At 37.2% G+C, this 18,997-nt stretch overlaps 1 protein-coding gene across 2 annotated transcripts in view; it reads left to right on the top strand.

Annotated features, from left to right (window-relative positions):
• The window catches only part of MYOM1 (myomesin 1), a 152,822-nt gene that overhangs the window by 90,884 nt on the left and 42,941 nt on the right, over positions 1–18,997 (top strand). For both annotated transcript variants that reach the window (XM_080820935.1, XM_080820934.1), the window contains 6 exons: positions 2,225–2,408; positions 2,861–3,035; positions 5,388–5,509; positions 8,881–9,077; positions 15,219–15,345; positions 17,884–18,068. In XM_080820935.1, the coding sequence (XP_080677061.1) occupies positions 2,225–2,408; positions 2,861–3,035; positions 5,388–5,509; positions 8,881–9,077; positions 15,219–15,345; positions 17,884–18,068 (990 nt within the window). The remainder of the gene's footprint in view (positions 1–2,224; positions 2,409–2,860; positions 3,036–5,387; positions 5,510–8,880; positions 9,078–15,218; positions 15,346–17,883; positions 18,069–18,997) is intronic.

Here is an 18,997-nt window from a genome sequence, read left to right as displayed (position 1 = left end):
TAGTATGGAACGGAGGGAACACTTATGAGTGTGGTGTGAGTAAACAGGTCTCTCTAGGCACTGCTGACATATACAAAAGGCCCAGGATGTTGACATATTGGGAGAGCAGAACATACCCAGAGACTAGGGCACATTTACAGAAGAATTATCCAAACGTCAAACCATCCTGCTCAGCTGAGTCTCAGGTTATTTCTGATAAAAAGCCGCTTCTAACATGTTGACCTTTCTAAAGTGGCAACATTTCACATGCTCTTGTCCTGCAGCTGTTTTCCTCCCCAGAATGTTGATGCCCATGGGAATGCTGCTTCTTCAGTAACCCCCAAGCTTGCACCTTTTTATAGAACTTGTTTCCAGAAATTGCATGCACATATAGCACAAACTTGCCTGGTATGGCTGCAGCTTATACCCAGTTCTACCATGTCTGTGAGCCCTGGAATGGTTGATATTTAATAGAGGGCATTGATTGGGCGTACAGTTTGCTCAGGGTCACACAGTTAGAGACATAGCTAGGATTTGAACCTGGGCAGTCTGGCTCAGTTTTCATATACTGTATCCAACTAGTACACTTCGTTGCCTTTCAACCTTCCCAAGCTTGCCTTCTCTGGAAAACTGGGATACTCACACAGTGCTGCCCCCACAAATTCAGAGCATAGTTGAGAGGATTAAAAAGTTACAATGCCATAAAACTCTTAGCATAGTGAAAAGGCAGCTATTATTTTTATTATGAAAGTATAAATGACTGATAATTGTTATATGTTCCCCAGGGGAGAATGTGTCAAAATGAGTCAAAGTCCTAAACTAAAGGATTAAAGGTCTGGGAGAATTTCATCCCTCAGTTAGCAGCAGATTGACTGTTTAGGGGAAATTTATCCTTTCTACCCTCCCACCCATAATGACATAATCGTGGAAGATTCTACAAAGGACTTTAGAGGTTACCTTGTCACATTTGCTTATTTTATGAATGATGAAACTGAGACCAAAGAATACTCATGTGACTTTTCCAAGGTCACATATCTTGTTATTAACAAAGCTAAGACTGCAATGAATGCCTCTGGGTCCTTTGCACCAATACCACATTGCCTCCATTTTAAGTCAATGAAGGTTATGCCAAGCGATATATCAGTATTCTTATAGTTCCAACAGTGTATTATCTTTTCAGCTGGTCACTGTATCATGAGGGTTGGATTTCTAGAAAAGTCTCTTGAAAATGTTTAAAAGTTCTGAAGCAAAATCACTTCTGCTGACCTTGGGGCAAAACTGAGGATTCAAATAGGCAGGATAAAGGATTGCTGAAGACTAGTGATAGTTTTCTCACTATATTCTCTACCAAAGAGCAAATCGATACCACATCCTTTCAAGGATTTCAGAGTCACCCTAGATCATTTTAGTTCCAAGAAAAGAATTGCTTTAAGTTTAGTTTTTCCCATTATTTATTCTAAAATATAGGGAAGGAAGAAAGAAACTCTAATTCAAAACAATTCATTTATTCAGAAAAAAAAATTTTTTGTTGATTATCTGCTATGTGCCAGATACAATTCTAGGCTCTGGGGCATAACAGGGAACAAGACAACTCCCTGAACTCATTTCACTGAAATTTACTTTGCATTGGAGGAGATGACAAGTAAATAACTTAATTTCAAATACAGATAACTGTTTTTGAAAAAAATAAGGCAGGGTAAGGGATAGAGAATGATGAGAAAGGAACAAAGAACTCTTTTAGAGTCTTTGATAGACTAGGCAGGGAGTGATCAAGAAGGCCTTTTTGAGGAAGTGGTATTTGAGTACAGACCAGAATGAGATTATGAGTCATTAAATAACACTCAATTAAAATGAAACAGTTTATAACAATGAAAATTTAAGAATTTTGTATAGCATAATAAATCTATTTACCTCACAAAGAATTAGAAAAGTATCTGACCCCAAAGTATCTGACCCCAAACTGTCTTCAAAATAAAGTCTTTTATAAGTAGATCGATGATCTTAGTTAACAAGTCAGTGAAGTATTAAAGTAGCATATTTATCAAATAATCCAAAGCCATATTTGATTTAGAGAATCCTCTGGACTACAATGCTTCATTCCTAATTTCCTCCATATCTCTTCTCCAGTTCCACTCATAACAGGTAAGTAGTTTGTTGGCTGATAAATAAGACTGCTAGATGCCTGGCTCAAAGTTCCCATCTATTCTTGCCGTGCTGTGAATGGGTCTCTCTGTTGGGGGTGCAGTGTGAAGCAGGAACAGAAAACTGGCAGCGGGTGAACACAGAGCTCCCTGTGAAGTCGCCTCGCTTTGCTCTGTTCGACCTGGCTGAAGGGAAATCCTACCGTTTCCGTGTCCGCTGTTCTAACTCAGCAGGAGTTGGTGAGCCCTCAGAGGCAACGGAAGTGACCGTGGTAGGGGACAAACTTGGTGAGTAGAGAATTTGGTTGAACAAAACTGATTTGAATTCAATCCAAGAAAAAATCCCAAAAGCAAGAATCTCATTAGAATGTACCCATCCGGAAATAAAAGCGGTGGCATCCATCTTTCACATTATAAATTTAATTGATGACTATACCTGACTGATACATTTAAAAAATTATTATTATGAGCTATGAAATTATGAAAAGTAAACTTCTCCAGGAGTTTCAACAATATTGCTAATATATTTTTTTTCTGGAGTATTTTCATTATGCCCCCAAAATAACATATTGATTTTTTTAATTTTCTGCTTTAACAAATATAAAATAAAACAACTACATTTGTTATGATTACTTATATAAAATTTATATGTGTGTGTGTGTGTGTGTGTGTTCATATATGATAAGACCACATTTTTTGAAACCACCCTGAGTTTGATCATTATTTTCCTCCTTTGTCAGATATCCCCAAGCCCCCAGGCAAAATCATCCCAAGCAGAAATACAGACACATCAGTGGTAGTTTCATGGGAGGAATCCAAAGATGCTAAAGAGCTGGTCGGCTACTACATAGAGTCAAGCGTTGTTGGCTCTGGCAAGTGGGAGCCCTGCAACAACAACCCTGTGAAGGGCCCACGGTAACCGCAATGTTGGGGTGGAGGGGTGCTGTGGGGAGACTTCTGACTCTAGAGCAGGGAGGCTATGAAGAGGAAACGCACAGCAAATGAATCATTGAACACTACATCTAAAACTAATGATGTACTATATGTTGGTTAACTGAACATAATAAAAAAATGAAAAATAAGAAATTAATTTTTAATTTACAATAAAATTATGATTTTCCCCCACAAAAAAAAAAAGAGAGAGAGAGAAAATGCGACCATGGACCCAGCACAAACATCCAATGGAGGGTGGTTTTTTAAAACATTATACTTTAGGGGCACCTGGGTGGCTCAGTCATTAAGCATTTGCCTTCAGCTCAGGTCATGATCCCAGCATCCTGGGATCTGCAGGAGGCCTGCTTCTCCCTCTCCCTCTCCGCTGGCTTGTGTTCCTTCTCTCACTGTCTCTCTCTACTACTGTCAAATAAATAAATATAATCTTAAAAGAAAGTTATAAAAAAATAAAACGTTATATTTTAAATACCCAAATGAATTTAAAATTGAACATAATCTACTGCCATATATTTGAAAAAAAAAAAAGGCCTACTTGTGATCTTAAACACTTAGAAACATATTAATGCCAGCTATGATGAATTCATTTTATGGTATTTTTCTGATTCTTTTCCTTCATACCATTTGTCCTTTTTACCCCTCTGTTCTGGTCTTTAATATTTGGTGTGATACTAGATTTCAAGGATCTAGTAGACTATAGCTGACATAAAGTACCCAGGCATTTTATTTATTTATTTAATTTTTTAAGAGAAGGGTGTGGTAGAGGGGCAGGGGGAGAGGGAGACAGAGAATCGTAAGCAGGGTTCAGTCTCAAAAACCCTGAGATCATGACCTGAGCTGGAATCAGGAGTTGGATGCTTAACTGATTGAGCCACTTAGGCTCCCTTCCCCTAAGCATTTTAAGTGAATAGGAAAGAACTATCAGCATTTTACAAATTCTGAACATGGTTAAACTCAGTGCTAAGGACACAGTAACACCAACAGAGGGGTATTCAGAATACTTTGCAACTTCTTTATATCTGTTTCTAATCTGGAGATAGTTATTTTTTTACTTGCTTTCAAATATTTTATCAATAAACTTTGCAGGTTGATGATGAATTCTGACCTGCAACCAAACTCTGAGCCTCCTTTGATTTACAACTAATCTCAGAGGAGAATTCCACCCCCAAAATTGTCAAACAGGATTGTTATTTTCTGGCATGACCACATCAAACTCCAAGGACCCCCATAGGATGAGTTGTTTCTTTTGTAGAACAGGAGAACAGAGGCAAATCAATGAATGGGAGAAAGCAAGAGATTCATTTAGCCCATTTGTTCATTTCACTTTTACTGTGCATTCCCAGCCTTTTCCTGGGACCATATAGAAATATTTATAGAGGGTTAGGCAGGGTCTGCCTTTCCACAAACAGATAAGAACTTCTCAAGGACAGACACCATTTTTTATTCATCTTTGTGTCCATAATACCTAGCTCAGTGTCTGGAACACTGAAGTGCTCAATAAATATTTGCTGAACTGAGCTGACCTGAAGGATTGGCCCAATTTATGACTGCCTTCATTAAATAGTCCAACATTACTAATGGTGATAGAGTCATTAGCAGACCTGTTATTTCCTCTGGTTATAGTCTTCAGGATGGATTAAAATGTTAGAGTGATTCATGAAATAGCTACTTATAGCCATAATAGTTATTAAGGAGTAAGGTTGTTTTATGTGTAACACTGCCCATGAATTCACACCTCATTATAGGATCCTTATATCTAAATGGTAATCTATATTTCATCTTATTTTCAGATTCTAGTGTAATTTCTCAAGTTATTATACCTCCCTGGCATGCAGGGAAGCAGGGACTACTAGGCCGCTATAACAAGGAGCAGCCAATGCCTTACAGTCACAAGTATATATCTGAAAGAGCCATTAATCATATTTATACCACCTATTATTTACTAAATACCTCTTATATGCCAGGCCCTGAAATAGGCACTTTAAATACCTTTTCTGGCCAAATCTTACACAAAAATTATTATGGAGGCACTATTATCCCCATTTTACTGATGCACACACCAGAGGCTCAGAAAAGTTAAAGTACTTATTCAGGGGAAAGCCAGGACTCTGCATTGTTTGATGGAGGGAGTTTAGAAAATTGCCCTAATTAGCTGCCTTCTTGTCTAATGCACAAACGTTACCTGATCTCTGTCCATTTGCTTCCTCCTTTTAGAAAACGAATGGTTTTTATAAAGCCAGATCATTCAGTTAAGCTAAAACCATCTTGTCTAATTTCCCCCCTAGGAAAAATTTTTAAAGCTTCCTTTCCTTTTAGATTTACTTGCCATGGATTGGCGACTGGTCAGAGTTATATCTTCCGGGTTAGAGCAGTGAATGCAGCTGGACTTAGCGAATATTCACAGGAATCAGAAGCGATTGAAGTTAAAGCTGCTATTGGTAAGATCCTTATGCATAACTTGGTAGATAAAAAAGGATTTTTTATAAGTTATAAAGGAAGATACTATCCTCTCCGGTAATTGTCTAAAGCTTCTAGTACTGCTTGATGATTCCATCCCCAGATGATCATTTTCTCTGACTCCAGGTGACAGCTAACCTTCTGTAGCCGTCATTTTACAGATCTTCACCACTTATCCAGATTCTGTGTGCGCCCACATAGCCTTGTCATCTTCACAAGTCCGAGTTTCCTAAGATATTTCTCACTGTGTGAAACTCCATTCTAACTTCGTTCTCATGCTGGGAATGTGGAGGACCATCCGGTTCCTTGAAGCGGTATATCACCCATAACACAGATCATTTTGTACCTAAAAGCCATTTCACCTGCAACAAAGCCTGGCTTGTTTTCACTAACTACACATTAACATGCTCTTTATAAACTCCTCTAAATTTTGTGCAAGACACATGTGGTTGCTTAATCATATGCTGCGTCTCTGCTCACAAAGTAACCTGCAGAATAAAACGGGTAATAAAGTAATTGTATGCATGTACATAATGTGCCTCCCAATCTTAGATAAAGTAGGGAAGGGACCCAGGTAGTTCAGAGCACCAAAAATGAAGTCTGTGATAGAGTAACCCATATTTGAAGGGAAAGTTATTTCATACAGTTATCTTCAGTTAGCATGCTGTATTACTTTTTAATAGTCTCTATGATATGGATAATAGTGAACTTTTTTTTTGAGGTTGGGAGGTACAGGCCATTAATTGTTCAATAATGTACGTAATTCTAACTGTTATAAAATCAGGATCTTTAGTGTAAGTCTTGTGCACTTTATGATCTTTTCCTCCCCTCAGTCTGTTGAATAAGACGACTTAATTTCTTTCAAAAAGCATCGGAGATTTGCTTTTTTCTTAAATATACTTGGGTTCTGCAAATCAAAATGGTTCCTGTTCTGTTCGTGGTTTTCTGTTCTCATTTCTTCTTTTCCCAGAATATGGAGAAGTTGAGCTGTTTCCTTGGTGTAAATTATGAGAAACGTATCCATATTTCTTGCCAGTCTGAGTGATTTCTGTTAAACTAAGATTACTTTTGTTCTGCGTATGGTCCTGTTTTTCCCTTTGTTCTATTAAGTAAGAGCAATTTGTACTGTGTCTGGGCTTAAAGTGTTTCTGTTGTTATCTGGCGATTGTAGGGGGAGGAGTGTCTCCAGATGTGTGGCCTGAACTGAATGATACACCTGGTGGACTAACAGACTCCAGGGGAGGCATGCATGGAGCCTCCCAGCCAACCTTTAAGAAAGATGCTTTGCTTGGTAGCAAACTTAACAAACCTTCACTACCCAGTAGTGCTCACAACTTGGGCCAAACAGAAGTGAGTAAAGTAAGTGAAACAGTTCAGGAAGAGCTTACCGCATCACCACAGAAGGCAGATATTAAGGGGAAAAGTAAGTCTGACCCTCTGAAAAAGAAGAAGCACATAGGTGAGAGTCGAAAAACTACAACTGTTCCATCTGTCTCCATCAGTGTCCTCACCTCATTGTCTAGATCACATTCTTCCATCTGTGTTCACTTTCATCTATGTTTATTCTTCATTTGACATGTTTTCAGCTATCCATTTGTAATACTTTTGTCTAATGAATTGTGAAAGTAATTTTATAAGAGTTTGGCTTTTGTATTTACTTCACTGTGCTTAATGACAATAGAATATTTAAAGTATTTTGGTTATAGAGTCCTTTTCCCTGGCAGACACAACTCTGGCCTTATTTCGCTAAGAAAAGCCGAACTGAGAGCTGGAAGAATTTGATAATCACAGCCTATATAGGGTCCTTTGAAATATTCATGTTTAATACAGGTATAGGAAAAATATTTTACAAAGAAGTCACATTTCTTCAGGATAATAGTTATTAACTTCTGTTGTTCATCTTCAGGTTTTCAAGTTATCCTTCATATTTAACTCAAGTAAATATGAGTAACATTATCTCTTTGAGGTGCCATGAAGAGTTTAACAGGGTATCATAATCACATAAAGCTAAATTCTGTGCTGTATGAATCACATTCCCCAGAACCGATTTATTTAAGACTATTTATCAGCAAGCTCAGAATTTTCTTATTAGGATATTTGGTACTTGTGGCTTTTATATTTTAGGTGACAGTGTTTTCTTATCAAATAAAAATGAAATGATAAGCATATACTGATACTCCACCCCAACCCCAACTTCTGTCCTTTCCATTTTTTAAAAACTTTATTGTCCCCTCAGCTCAAGATGAGATATTCATTTGAGAGTTGACATTTAATATTGCTCTGTAATAGGAAGAGTGAGAGAGAAAGAGAGAGAGAAAGTTTGTTGGTTTTTTTTTTTTTTTTAGTATAAAGAATGAAGGAGGTTTGTGAGGGGGAGAGAGAAACAAATGTATTGCATTTTTAAAATCTTTATTCTTCTAAGACTCTTTTGAATAAAAATAAATAGTTTTTCCCCCCATAATCCAGATAAATATCCAGAAAACTCTATGATGTTATTGCATATCTAGATGGATTTCTTTCCACCATCTGACCCTCTCTTTCTTAATCAAAAACTATAATTTAGTAGTTGGGTAAAAAGTTGATCAGAAGCCACACAAATGAAGAGAGACTTTTAAAACATCCTCCAAATGTTTTTCTGGTTAGGAACTAATAAACACAATGACAGCTATATAGTATTTTGTACTACATGAATAATAGTCCAACATCAGGTTAAAAATAATGCAGCAAAAGGTATTATATACTAAAAGAAAAATATCATATGGCAGATTGTGCCTGTTTTTTGTTTTTTTATTTTAAAGATGGCATTTAGCTGAGCTCCAAATAAGATTTTTTTCTGTGTGTAGATAGAACTTGTTTAGTCATAAAGTCTCACAAGGGTATGTATTCCTGAATGGTGAAATGCTAACCATTTGGAAATAATATGGAAATTCTCTGTAAGTGCATTGAGGCAGAAATTGATACGCATACTTCATTTTCTTCAAGGAGCAAATAAAAACAAAACCATGTAAAGAAATGAAATATGTATCTAGGGAAAAATATTTCTTCTTATGGGGAACAGAATCATTTTTCAGAATATTGCACCATTTTACTTTTAGTATTTCAAAAATTATTCTTCTGTGGAAATAGGGGGGCAGTTCCTTTTTATCTTTGGAATAATAATTACAGTACACTTTTCACCGTTTTTTTTTTCTCATACGCCAAACTGGGTGCCAAGTTACGGATCTGTCTCACATTTTAGTTTTATACTGCACGACCCTAGTGCCCTCCCATGTGGCACAAATGAAACAAGCTTAATGTGCATAAAATCATAAATGCATTACTGTCTACTCACTTGCTACTCATATTGCAACAGCTGCACCCTCTCCACCCTGTGACATCACTTGTCTTGAAAGTTTTCGTGACTCGATGGTTCTTGGATGGAAGCAACCAGATAAGACTGGAGGGGCTGAAATTACTGGCTATTATGTGAACTATCGTGAGGTAATTGACGGAGTACCAGGAAGATGGAGAGAAGCCAACATCAAAGCTGTCAGTGATGAGGCATATAAGGTAAATGACCTTCTGTAGTGTGGTGTCATATATATGATGACATGCTCACTTGCACACACATGCACACCCACACCCACATGCAGTGCCTTGTAAATGATTCATGTCATTTCTCCAGTGTCCATTGTCTACAATGACATGACTTTTGTCGGAAATATACCAAGGTAAATAGAAGTAATCTGACTGATCAGGAAGGATTGGTATTTTCTGATTCATACATATAAACATAATAACTTCCTAGAATATTTACTATAAAATGTTTACTTATGGTAAAAATAAATGTTTATTTCAAAACTTACAAAATTTCTCTAATCAATATGCTGCTAGCATCAAGGGTCCCAGGATCCAAATGACTGCATTTTTAACTTTCAGTGTTCAAATCATAAAGAATAAGGGCATGGGTCTGACGCCCAGCCTCAGCTCACCACTTGTGAGGTGTTCCCCACCATAGTGTCATCACGAAGGAGTAGTCCACATGTGTCTACCCACAATTTCTTTTCTTCACTGCTTTGTCCATCTCAGAGTACTTGAAGGGTCTCACCATTGCCATAACTATGGCTCCCCTCTTTGGAGTGTTGTCAGCTAGAGGAAAGTCACCTCCCTTTATACTTCCAGAACCTCATACTGTGAGGACAAGAGCAGGGTAAGGCTGGGTGAATGAAGCTTTCCCAAACTCAGTGCCCCAGTTCTTAAATCTAATGCTTAAAATTTATGAAATATCACAAACATACTGAACACATAAAGAATAAAACAAGAATTCATAAAACAAAATTATATTTTTAAGATTATTCCATGTTGGTGTGTAGATGTGACTTCATTATTGTATGATATTCTGTTATATGAGGGTCTCATAATACACTTTTCCACTCAGTTATTGATTGATATTTGGGCATTTTCACATTGATAGCTATATCAAACAGTGTACCTATGAACATTTTTGTACATGTCTGCTGGCACATATATGCACTAGTTTCTCTAGGTTATTACCTAGAAGTAGAATTGCTGGGCCAGAGAATCTGTTTATCTTCAATTTTAGTAGATAGGAGTATGAGAACTCCCAATTGTTGCACATCCCTCTAACACTTGGTATCACACGTTTTCAGTTTTGACAATCTGGGTGTCAAATGAGTCTGAATATCTTTTGCTATATATACATACTCCATTTTGAAATCTCTATTTATAACATGCCTGTACAAAGTTTTTGCCCATTTTTCTAAAAGATTTTCTTACTGAATTGTGAAGTTATTTATATATTCTGAGCTTAAAACCCTTGGTAGCTGTTGAAGTTGTGTCTATCTTTCTTGCTCATTGGATAGTATTTTCTTCTCCTTATGGTAACAACACTAATTTTAATACCAAACTCATGATTCCCAGACTTAACAACATTTGCCATGCCACTAGTGATTGCCCTGCCCCCCTCCTTTTTTTTTTTTTTGAAGATTTTTTATTTTATTTATTTGACAGATCACAAGGAGGCAGAGAGGCAGGCAGAGAGAGGGGGAAAGCAGGCTCCCTGCTGATCAGAGAGCCCTACGCTTGGTCCCAGAACCCTGAGATCATGACTTGAGCCGAAGGCAGAGGCTTTAACCCACTGAGCCACCCAGGCACCCTGGATCTTGTTCCTTCTTATCTGTATCAAAACTCATACTGAGCCATGAGTTCTGGGTTGCAAAAGAGGATTTATTTTTTGCACTTTGTCTAAGTCTTTGTTCACAAACTAAACAAAAACAGCGAAAGTGCGACCCCTCCTTTTTTTTAAAGAGATGCCTTTGCCATCCAAAGTCATGGGGATATTGTACTAGATTTTCTCCTAAAAGCTCTGGTTTGCCACTCACATTAAAGTTATTACTTCACCTATAAATTTTGTGTGTGATGTAAAGAAAAGGTCAACATTCATTTTTCCCCTGTAGGAACACCCAGTTGTCCCATCTGTTGAGAAGTTTGTCCTTTTTCTACTATTGGGCTAGGCTATCTGTATCATGTATTAAGTTTCTTTGATGTACTTGTCTGCTTCTGTGTTTTCTGTTTTGTTCCACTGCTCTGTTTGTCTACCACTGGACCAATACCACATTAATTTAATCATTACCATTTCATAGCACATTTGATAACTGGTAGATCAAGTTATCTCAATTTATTTTTTTATTCCAAGGCTATTTTTAGCCCTTTGTATTTTGATATAAATTATATAATTAGGTTACCATGCTACAAAAAAATAAGATAAGCAAGAGCAAACACAATAAACAAAATTAAACTAAAACATTTGAGAATTCTGACTGGGATTGCATTGAATCCATAAATAAATTGAGCAATAAATAACATCTTTAAAATGTTAAATATTCTAACATATGAACATGATATTTCTCTCCATTTATTTTGGTCTTTAAAGTTTCTCAATAAAGTTTTATAATTCTCTATAGAAGTTTTGCACATCACTTATTATTTTTTGTAGGTATTATATATTTTCAGTGTTTAAATAGTATGTTTGTTTTCTTTTTAAGATTTTATTTATTTATTTGGCAGACAGAGATCACAAGTAGGCAGAGAGGCAGGCAGAGAGAGAGGGGGAAGCAGGCTCCCTGCTGAGCAGAGAGCCCAATGCGGGGCTCGATACCAGGACCCTGAGATCACGACCCGAGCCGAAGGCAGAGGCCCAACCCACTGAGCCACCCAGGCGCCCCTATATGTTTCTTAAAAATAATATAGAGTCAGATATTTTTCCTACTTGAGAGTCTTTGTCATTTAACTAGAGCATTTAATGTTATTACTACTTTTTTTGAAAAACCAATCATCTTTATTTTGTACTTTCTATTTGTCCTGCCTGTTCTGTTTCAGTTTCTATCCTAACTTGACTACTTTGGAATAGTTATTTTTTTTCCTTCAGCCATCCCCTTTTCCCTCTACACTACCTTGAAAGGTATAGATTCTGGGTTTCTGTGTTTGTTTTTGGTGGTTACTGCAGAAATTACAGTGAGCAAATTAGCAGTCTGAATTTATTCTATTGTTTTACTCTTGTCTGAGAAAAATAGGGCCTCAGAATAACTAAGCCATTTATTCTAGTCCCATTTTATGTTATTGTATGTGTGCTTTTAAGTCAATTTTTTTTTTTTTTTTTTTTTAAGATTTTATTTATTTTATTTGACAGACAGAGATCACAAGTAGGCAGAGAGGCAGGCAGAGAGAGAGAGGAGGAAGCAGGCTCCCTGCCGAGCAGAGAGCCCGATGTGGGGCTCGATCCCAGGACCCCAGGATCATGACCTGAGCCGAAGGCAGAGGCCTTAACCCACTGAGCCACCCAGGCGCCCCCTTTTAAGTCAATTTTTAATTCAAAAGTATTGTTGTTGTTGTTTTCTAGTCAATAATTATTTAGATTTGTCTAGATTACGTTAGTTTCTCTCCCCTCTCCTCTTGAAACTCTAGTTGACATGTATTTAACATTTTCATTCTGTCTTCCACGTCTATTAATCACTCTGCTCTCTTTCATCCTTGCATCTTATGGAACTGTGGTCTGTGTAATTTCTTACAACTTTCCATTAGTTTACAAATTTGCTCTTCTTTTCTGATTTCCTGTTAAACACATCCACTATTTTTCTCTTATTGTATTTTTCCCTTTTTAAGGTTACATTTTACAAAGTATTTTATAGTTTGCTATCTCCTGCAGATATTTTATTTTATTTATTTTTTTAAGATTCCAAGTTTTTATTTAAATTCTACTTAGTTAACATATGCCATACTATTAGTTTCAGGATTAGTCCTGCAGATATTTTAAGTTTGTATTTTATATTTAAAACATAGTAAGCATAGCTATTTTTCTAATCTCTGATGATTCTATTATCTAATATCTTTGCAGGTCTGTATCTGTTATCATTAGTTTTGTAGGCTGGCTCATGATGTCTTATTTCCTATGTTTGGTTATCCTTGATTGTGTGCTGCTCATTGTCATTAAAATATTTTCATGAATAATTTGAGCTTTAGGATGAAGGCGTCTTTCTCTGTAGAGGATTTGTATTTGCTTCTGCAAGGTGCCTGGGGATACCACCTGTTCAGTTTTTTTTTTTTTTTTCTTAAATACAAGGCTTTAATTTTTTGGACAATCAAGGAATATGAATTTGTACTCTATAAAGGCAGGTTTATTTCTAACTCAACTTTACTCCCAAAGAGTAAAGACCTTTTAGGGTTCCATCTTAACTGTAGAGGGCTCTCTTTTATTATCCCCTTTTTTAGATTGGCTCTAGGCTTTGATTTCTGTGTTCTTCTGTTTGATAAACAAAACAAAAGGTCAAATTTTTCTTTATTGGCCACTATCCCCAAGGTAAAATCCACTTCTATGTTCCACTTTCTTTCCTTTTTTTTTTTTTTTTTTGGTTCCCTATTTCCGTTTATTCTGTCCTGATAATTCTGTAACATTGGGACACTAATTTGATGCTTTTGAAAAGATTTTTAAAAGATATTTTTATCTAGTATTTTGAATTTTTTAGCAAGACAATCTCTATAGCCTAGTTCACCATTGCCAGAAATAGAAGTCCCATGCTACAATATTTCACCTAAGCCTAGAATGACCAACTTTTCCTAGGTTGCCTAGGACTCTCCTAGTTTCAACACTATCACTGCCTACATCCTTAAACCAGGACCCAGGAAAACTAGAATGTTTAGTCATACTAATGGAGGCCCAAAACAGACTTGGTACCTGAATAAAGTAATTTTAGATCCAAGTTATCTACATGATGGTTTCTTCTTATTTAAAAAGATCTTCCCAAGTTCTTAAAGGGAATGTGTGTGCATGTATGTATGAATCAAAAATGGAGTTTGTATTATTCTGTTACCATAACATGTAGCCATTATATTCACCTTATACCCTAAATAACTGGCATGACAAGCCCTCTTGCAGATGAACTTATGACTTCGTGATCAAATCAGGTGTAGACTGGATCATAGAAACATACTTGTTTTGCCTTGTTTTAAGTCATACAATAGGTAAGCTTTGTTAACTCAGCTGGTTATATCAATGCCTCCATTTATTAAGCATTTTTTAAAGCATTTTTAAAAAATATTTTATTTACTTATTTGAGAGAGAGCCTGCACACATGAGCGGGGGAGGGGCAGAGAAGGACAAGCAGACTCCTCTGAGCACAGAGCCTGACACAGGGCTTGATCCCAGGACCCTGAAATCAAGAGTTGGACAGTTAACTGACTGAGCCACCTAGGCACCTCCAATTATTAAGCATTTTTAATGCTCAAAGGATTGTGTATAGTCCATAGATTTTTTCCACACTAATATATTCCATCATTTCTATTTTGCAAATGTTTTCACATTCATTATTTCATCACATATATTTACCACAACTGAATTTCTTCTGAGGGATATAGAAAACATTAAGTCACTCAATAAGGAGCAAAAAAATGACAAGATTTTGAATATTTTGATTCCTATCTTAGAATTCTTGTAATTTTCATCTATATAAGCCCTAATTTTCTGTTAATTTATTATATTACAGTGTCCATGAGTCAGGAGTGTAGACATGGCTTAGATGGATTTTCTGCGTGGGGTCTCATAAAGATGTCAGCTGGGCTCATTCTCCTCTGGAGCTGAGTCCTCCTCCAAGCTGATACAGTTATTGGCAGAATTCAGTTCTTTCAGCTGTAAGTCTGAGGCCCTCTGCTTCTAGAGGCTGCCCTTCTCCAACTGTGTGTTGGTAGGCCATTCACAACCTGGCATCTGCTTCTTCAAGGCTGTCAAGACAGTGCTCTCATCATGAAAGTCCCAGACCCCATTTTGAGAGTTTTAATCTGATTAAATCAGGCCTACCCAGGATAATCTCCCTTTTGATAAGCTCAAAAATCCTCTGATTAGGAACTTTAATTTTTTAGGAACTTTAATTTTACATCTGTAATATCCCCTCTCCTTTTCCATATGATGGAACTAAAATCACAGGACTGATATTCCAATACCTTTGCCATATTCTCTTAGTTGGAAGCAGGTCACAGGCTTCACCCACACTGAAGGGGAATAGATTACAAAAGGGTATGACTCGTTGGGGGTCACTTCAGGATGTATCCAACACAGTGGGTAAGTAAATAAAATGTTGAACAACTTAAATAAATGAGCCTGAATCAACATCCACTCTCTGAGATATTGTCATGTTGCAGATTAGCAACTTGAAGGAAAACATGGTGTATCAGTTCCAAGTGGCAGCCATGAACATCGCCGGGTTGGGAGAGCCCTCAGCAGTAAGTGCATGCTTCAAATGTGAAGAGTGGACCATTGCTGTTCCAGGTAAACCATGAAAACCATTGGAGTTTCTTCCAAAAGAACCTCCAACTTGGAAGTAAATTCAAGTACCTTATAGATAGTTCTAAGAGAAAAGCACTCTCTTGGCCCCTTATGTTTACCTGAGATATTTTTATAATCCTACTAAATAAAAATACCAATATAAATAATAAATAATAAATATAAATACCAACATAAAATGACTATAATTTCTTGTGCTTGTATTCCAAGTAAATCATAGTTATACCTCTGCTTGGAATAAGACTAACAGAAGCACAAAATCCGAGTTCCACATGATCATTTAAAAGGAATTCTGATTTTTGTCTGTGCTTCTTAAAGACCATCGAAGGGCATCTAATTCGTATCCCACAACAAAATGTCTCAAAACTTCTTCCTGTACTCCCTAATTCTTACATATTCTCATGCCATTTATCAACCTCCCCCAAATATCTCTCTCCAAGCTCAGCCAATGTGGCTCCTCTTCCTTGTTGTCTCTCTCCTCCCTTGCTGCTAGCCCTTTGTTATATTATGAAGGTGTACTTAACATCCCTGCCCAGGACTTAAGTACTGGACTTGCTCCACCTATTTCCCTCCACTTACTTCTTTAGTCCTTCTGCTCTCTCTACACTTTTGTCTCAACTCTGCATCACAATAAAGTTCCTCAGCCTGGCTGGAAATATTCTCCTTTGGAGGTTGCCATAGTGAATGATTGACTGAACAGGGAAGAAAATGGGGAGAATTGTAGAAACACTTACCTGTGCTTTTTAAAACACATACAGCAACAACACTGAACAAATTAAAAAATTGAATGCAAATAAATTTACTAAGCCATTAAGTTTCAAACAACATTAAAGTCTTTGGTGGGTGATTTTATTTTGCTTCCAATGGTACCAATTTCACAGACCCAACGAGTGCTACAGGATGACTTGATTCTCCCACTTGGGTTTAATATTCAACATACACAAGGCCATACTGGAGTATACTGGGTAGATCCAGCCCTGTCTCTGATGCCACCCCCTTCCTCTACTTGAAACCCAGTGCCCTTGAAGAAACATCATTTTTGCCTTTGCTTAGAGAGCTTCTGTTCACATCACTTCTCCATCAAGTGTGAATAAAAAGATTACAAGAGAAACCCAAGAGAAGTTCAAGCACTCACTCAGCTTCAGTAAATATATGAGGCAAATATGCTGCCTTTCCATGCACCTTCTTTAAGCCAGTTGGTATTTCTTAAGCTCTTTATCTCACCTACACAAAAGTGGATCTGTTTTTAAATTCTTGCAATTCCTGAATAAAGTTAAAATATGAGTAACTAGAAACTAAGAAATTCTGAGCAGGCCTGTGGAAGATGTCTTGACTGAAAGAGATTTAGTTAGCAAAAGAGATTGCAGGATAAGTGCTACCTGTTTGGATGCCTCACAGGAGTCTGAGGATGGCACAAGAAAATGATTTAAAAGTCCTTTGTAAAACAGAACATGACATGCTATTATAAGGCATTGATATTATTATTTAAATATATTACCATGTTATTTAAACCTCTTACCTTGTTGGAAGGCAGGGATGACACATTAAGCCAAGGGACAGGGCCCCATAAATATTGAGCTATCAATTTGCAAAATGCCAAAGCATAGCATGGTGGAGGCTGTGTTTGTAGCTGGCTTTTAGGGCACTGTGAGTTAGTTCAGGGGATTTTGATTGATTGGTTAGAAATCAGTTATTTAAAAAAAAAAGGTCAGGAAAAAAGAAAATAAATATATCACCTACATAGCAGCTGGTGGTCATGGAAGGATGTGGGAGGTCGCTTGTAGTTTGGATTCCCAAGAGTGCAAAGAGCACATGGGCAGGGAGGACATTTGGCTTTCTTCCTGAACGGGTTGGTCAAGTTACTTGGCTTCTCTGAGTTTTCTGTTGTCTTAAGGATGAATGAATAAATAAATATAAAATACCTAGCAATGTTTAGCTGAGACCCATAGGCTTGATTGTATTTGTTTTGGTGAAAGTTCTTTGTAAACTCTAATTATAGTTTGTTTTTACTCATAGATGGAATATATGCTTTATGGGAAAGATTTCCCTCTAGAAGGGAAATATTTTATAACATATTCCTTTTTCCTGTAAAAGAAATATTACTATCTATATTCATATGCCATCAAATAGAGTTGCTTTCTTCATCCTAATTTGAGAGTTAGGGGAAGTTTCAGATTACTATCCAAAAATAATTTGAAACTGAATCGGCAACCAAATTAAACTGTTTTTGATAAAAGATGAGGACCAAAAGGCCAAGTACCCCTTGAAGGTAAGTTTTCATCCAGCTTCTGGGGGGCACCTTGAATTGACTGTAACCACCTTGCCCATAAAGGGACTTAGTAGATTGATGTAGAGCCATTGAGGAAACTTGATACAAAATGACCACAAAATACCTATTTCTACACAAATAGTAGATTTCACAAAAGAACACTGGATTCAGCTTTAAGACTTCAGATATGGTTCTAGATTTACACGTATTTGCATTTTGTCGGCTATGTCATGATCTGTCTCTCTATTTTTCAGGACCCCCACACAATGTCAAATATAATGAAGTCAGGAAAACCTCCCTGGTTCTGCAGTGGAAGCCTCCTATCCACTCGGGAAGGACTCCCGTCACGGGTTACTTTGTGGACTTGAAGGAGGCCCATGCCAAAGATGACCAGTGGCGAGGACTCAATAAGGCAGCTATTAAGAACACGTACCTGAGGGTAAGACAGTGCTCATATTTTGAGAAACCTTTTTTTTTTTTTTAAAAAAGAAGAATTGGTCCCCTAGTACTATTAACTTCAAAGTTAGCAAGATAAAACACAACATTTCTGTTGTGGTCTGTTTCCTATATTGGGCTTCTGGTAAGATTCCATTTGATAGTGGTTGGGATTGGGCAAAATTTCTAATTCTTAAAGCAATTTGGTCATATTTAACCTGAATCCCTTAGCATAGCTTTGGAAAATATCCACGAGCTCCTTCCTCTCTCTTCTTTTCTTCCTTGCCTCCAACTACCCACCTCACATTTTGGTTACTCACAGTTTTAGAAAGGTGACTTTCTTGTTTCTTCCTCTGATTGATTGATTGATTTTAGAGGATGGTTTTTGATTTGAGGGTGTTATTTTCATAGCATTCATGCCAGCAAGGCTTTACCTGCTGATTCCTTTGAGTCATGCACTGTCTCACTTCATGGGCTCTCCCATGCTTGTGCTCACTTGAGCTCTCAGAGGCTAGTGGAATGGGTTCACTCAACTCTTGACCTAATCCTCACCCTTATCCACATCTTTGCCTTCCAGATTGCTCTAAAGTGTTCTAACTGAACAAATTCCTAACTTATCTGCCAGTGACTATTCTGCTAAAGCCACTGAATCTCACTTGTAACAAATGGATATCTCAAAAGAATGTTTTCTCCTATGTCAGCAGTGACACCTGGAGACCCTGAATCCACACTAGGGCTTCAGAAGCTGTGGGGAATATGATTCTGACTCATTACTTAGAATGAAGTGTGGCTTCACCACAGTCATACAGAAAACAGCACACTGCATTTAGTTTGCAGCCCTACCTGTTGCCAGAATAAGCCACTGCCTAGAGGGTGGGCCTTGGAAGATTCTCAGAGTATACATGCTCTACACGTTCTCTCCCATTCACCTGC

The sequence above is a fragment of the Martes martes genome (assembly GCF_963455335.1).
Source record: "Martes martes genome assembly, chromosome: 13".
Lineage (NCBI taxonomy): Eukaryota > Metazoa > Chordata > Mammalia > Carnivora > Mustelidae > Martes > Martes martes.
This window is presented reverse-complemented; position numbering and strand designations above follow the sequence as displayed.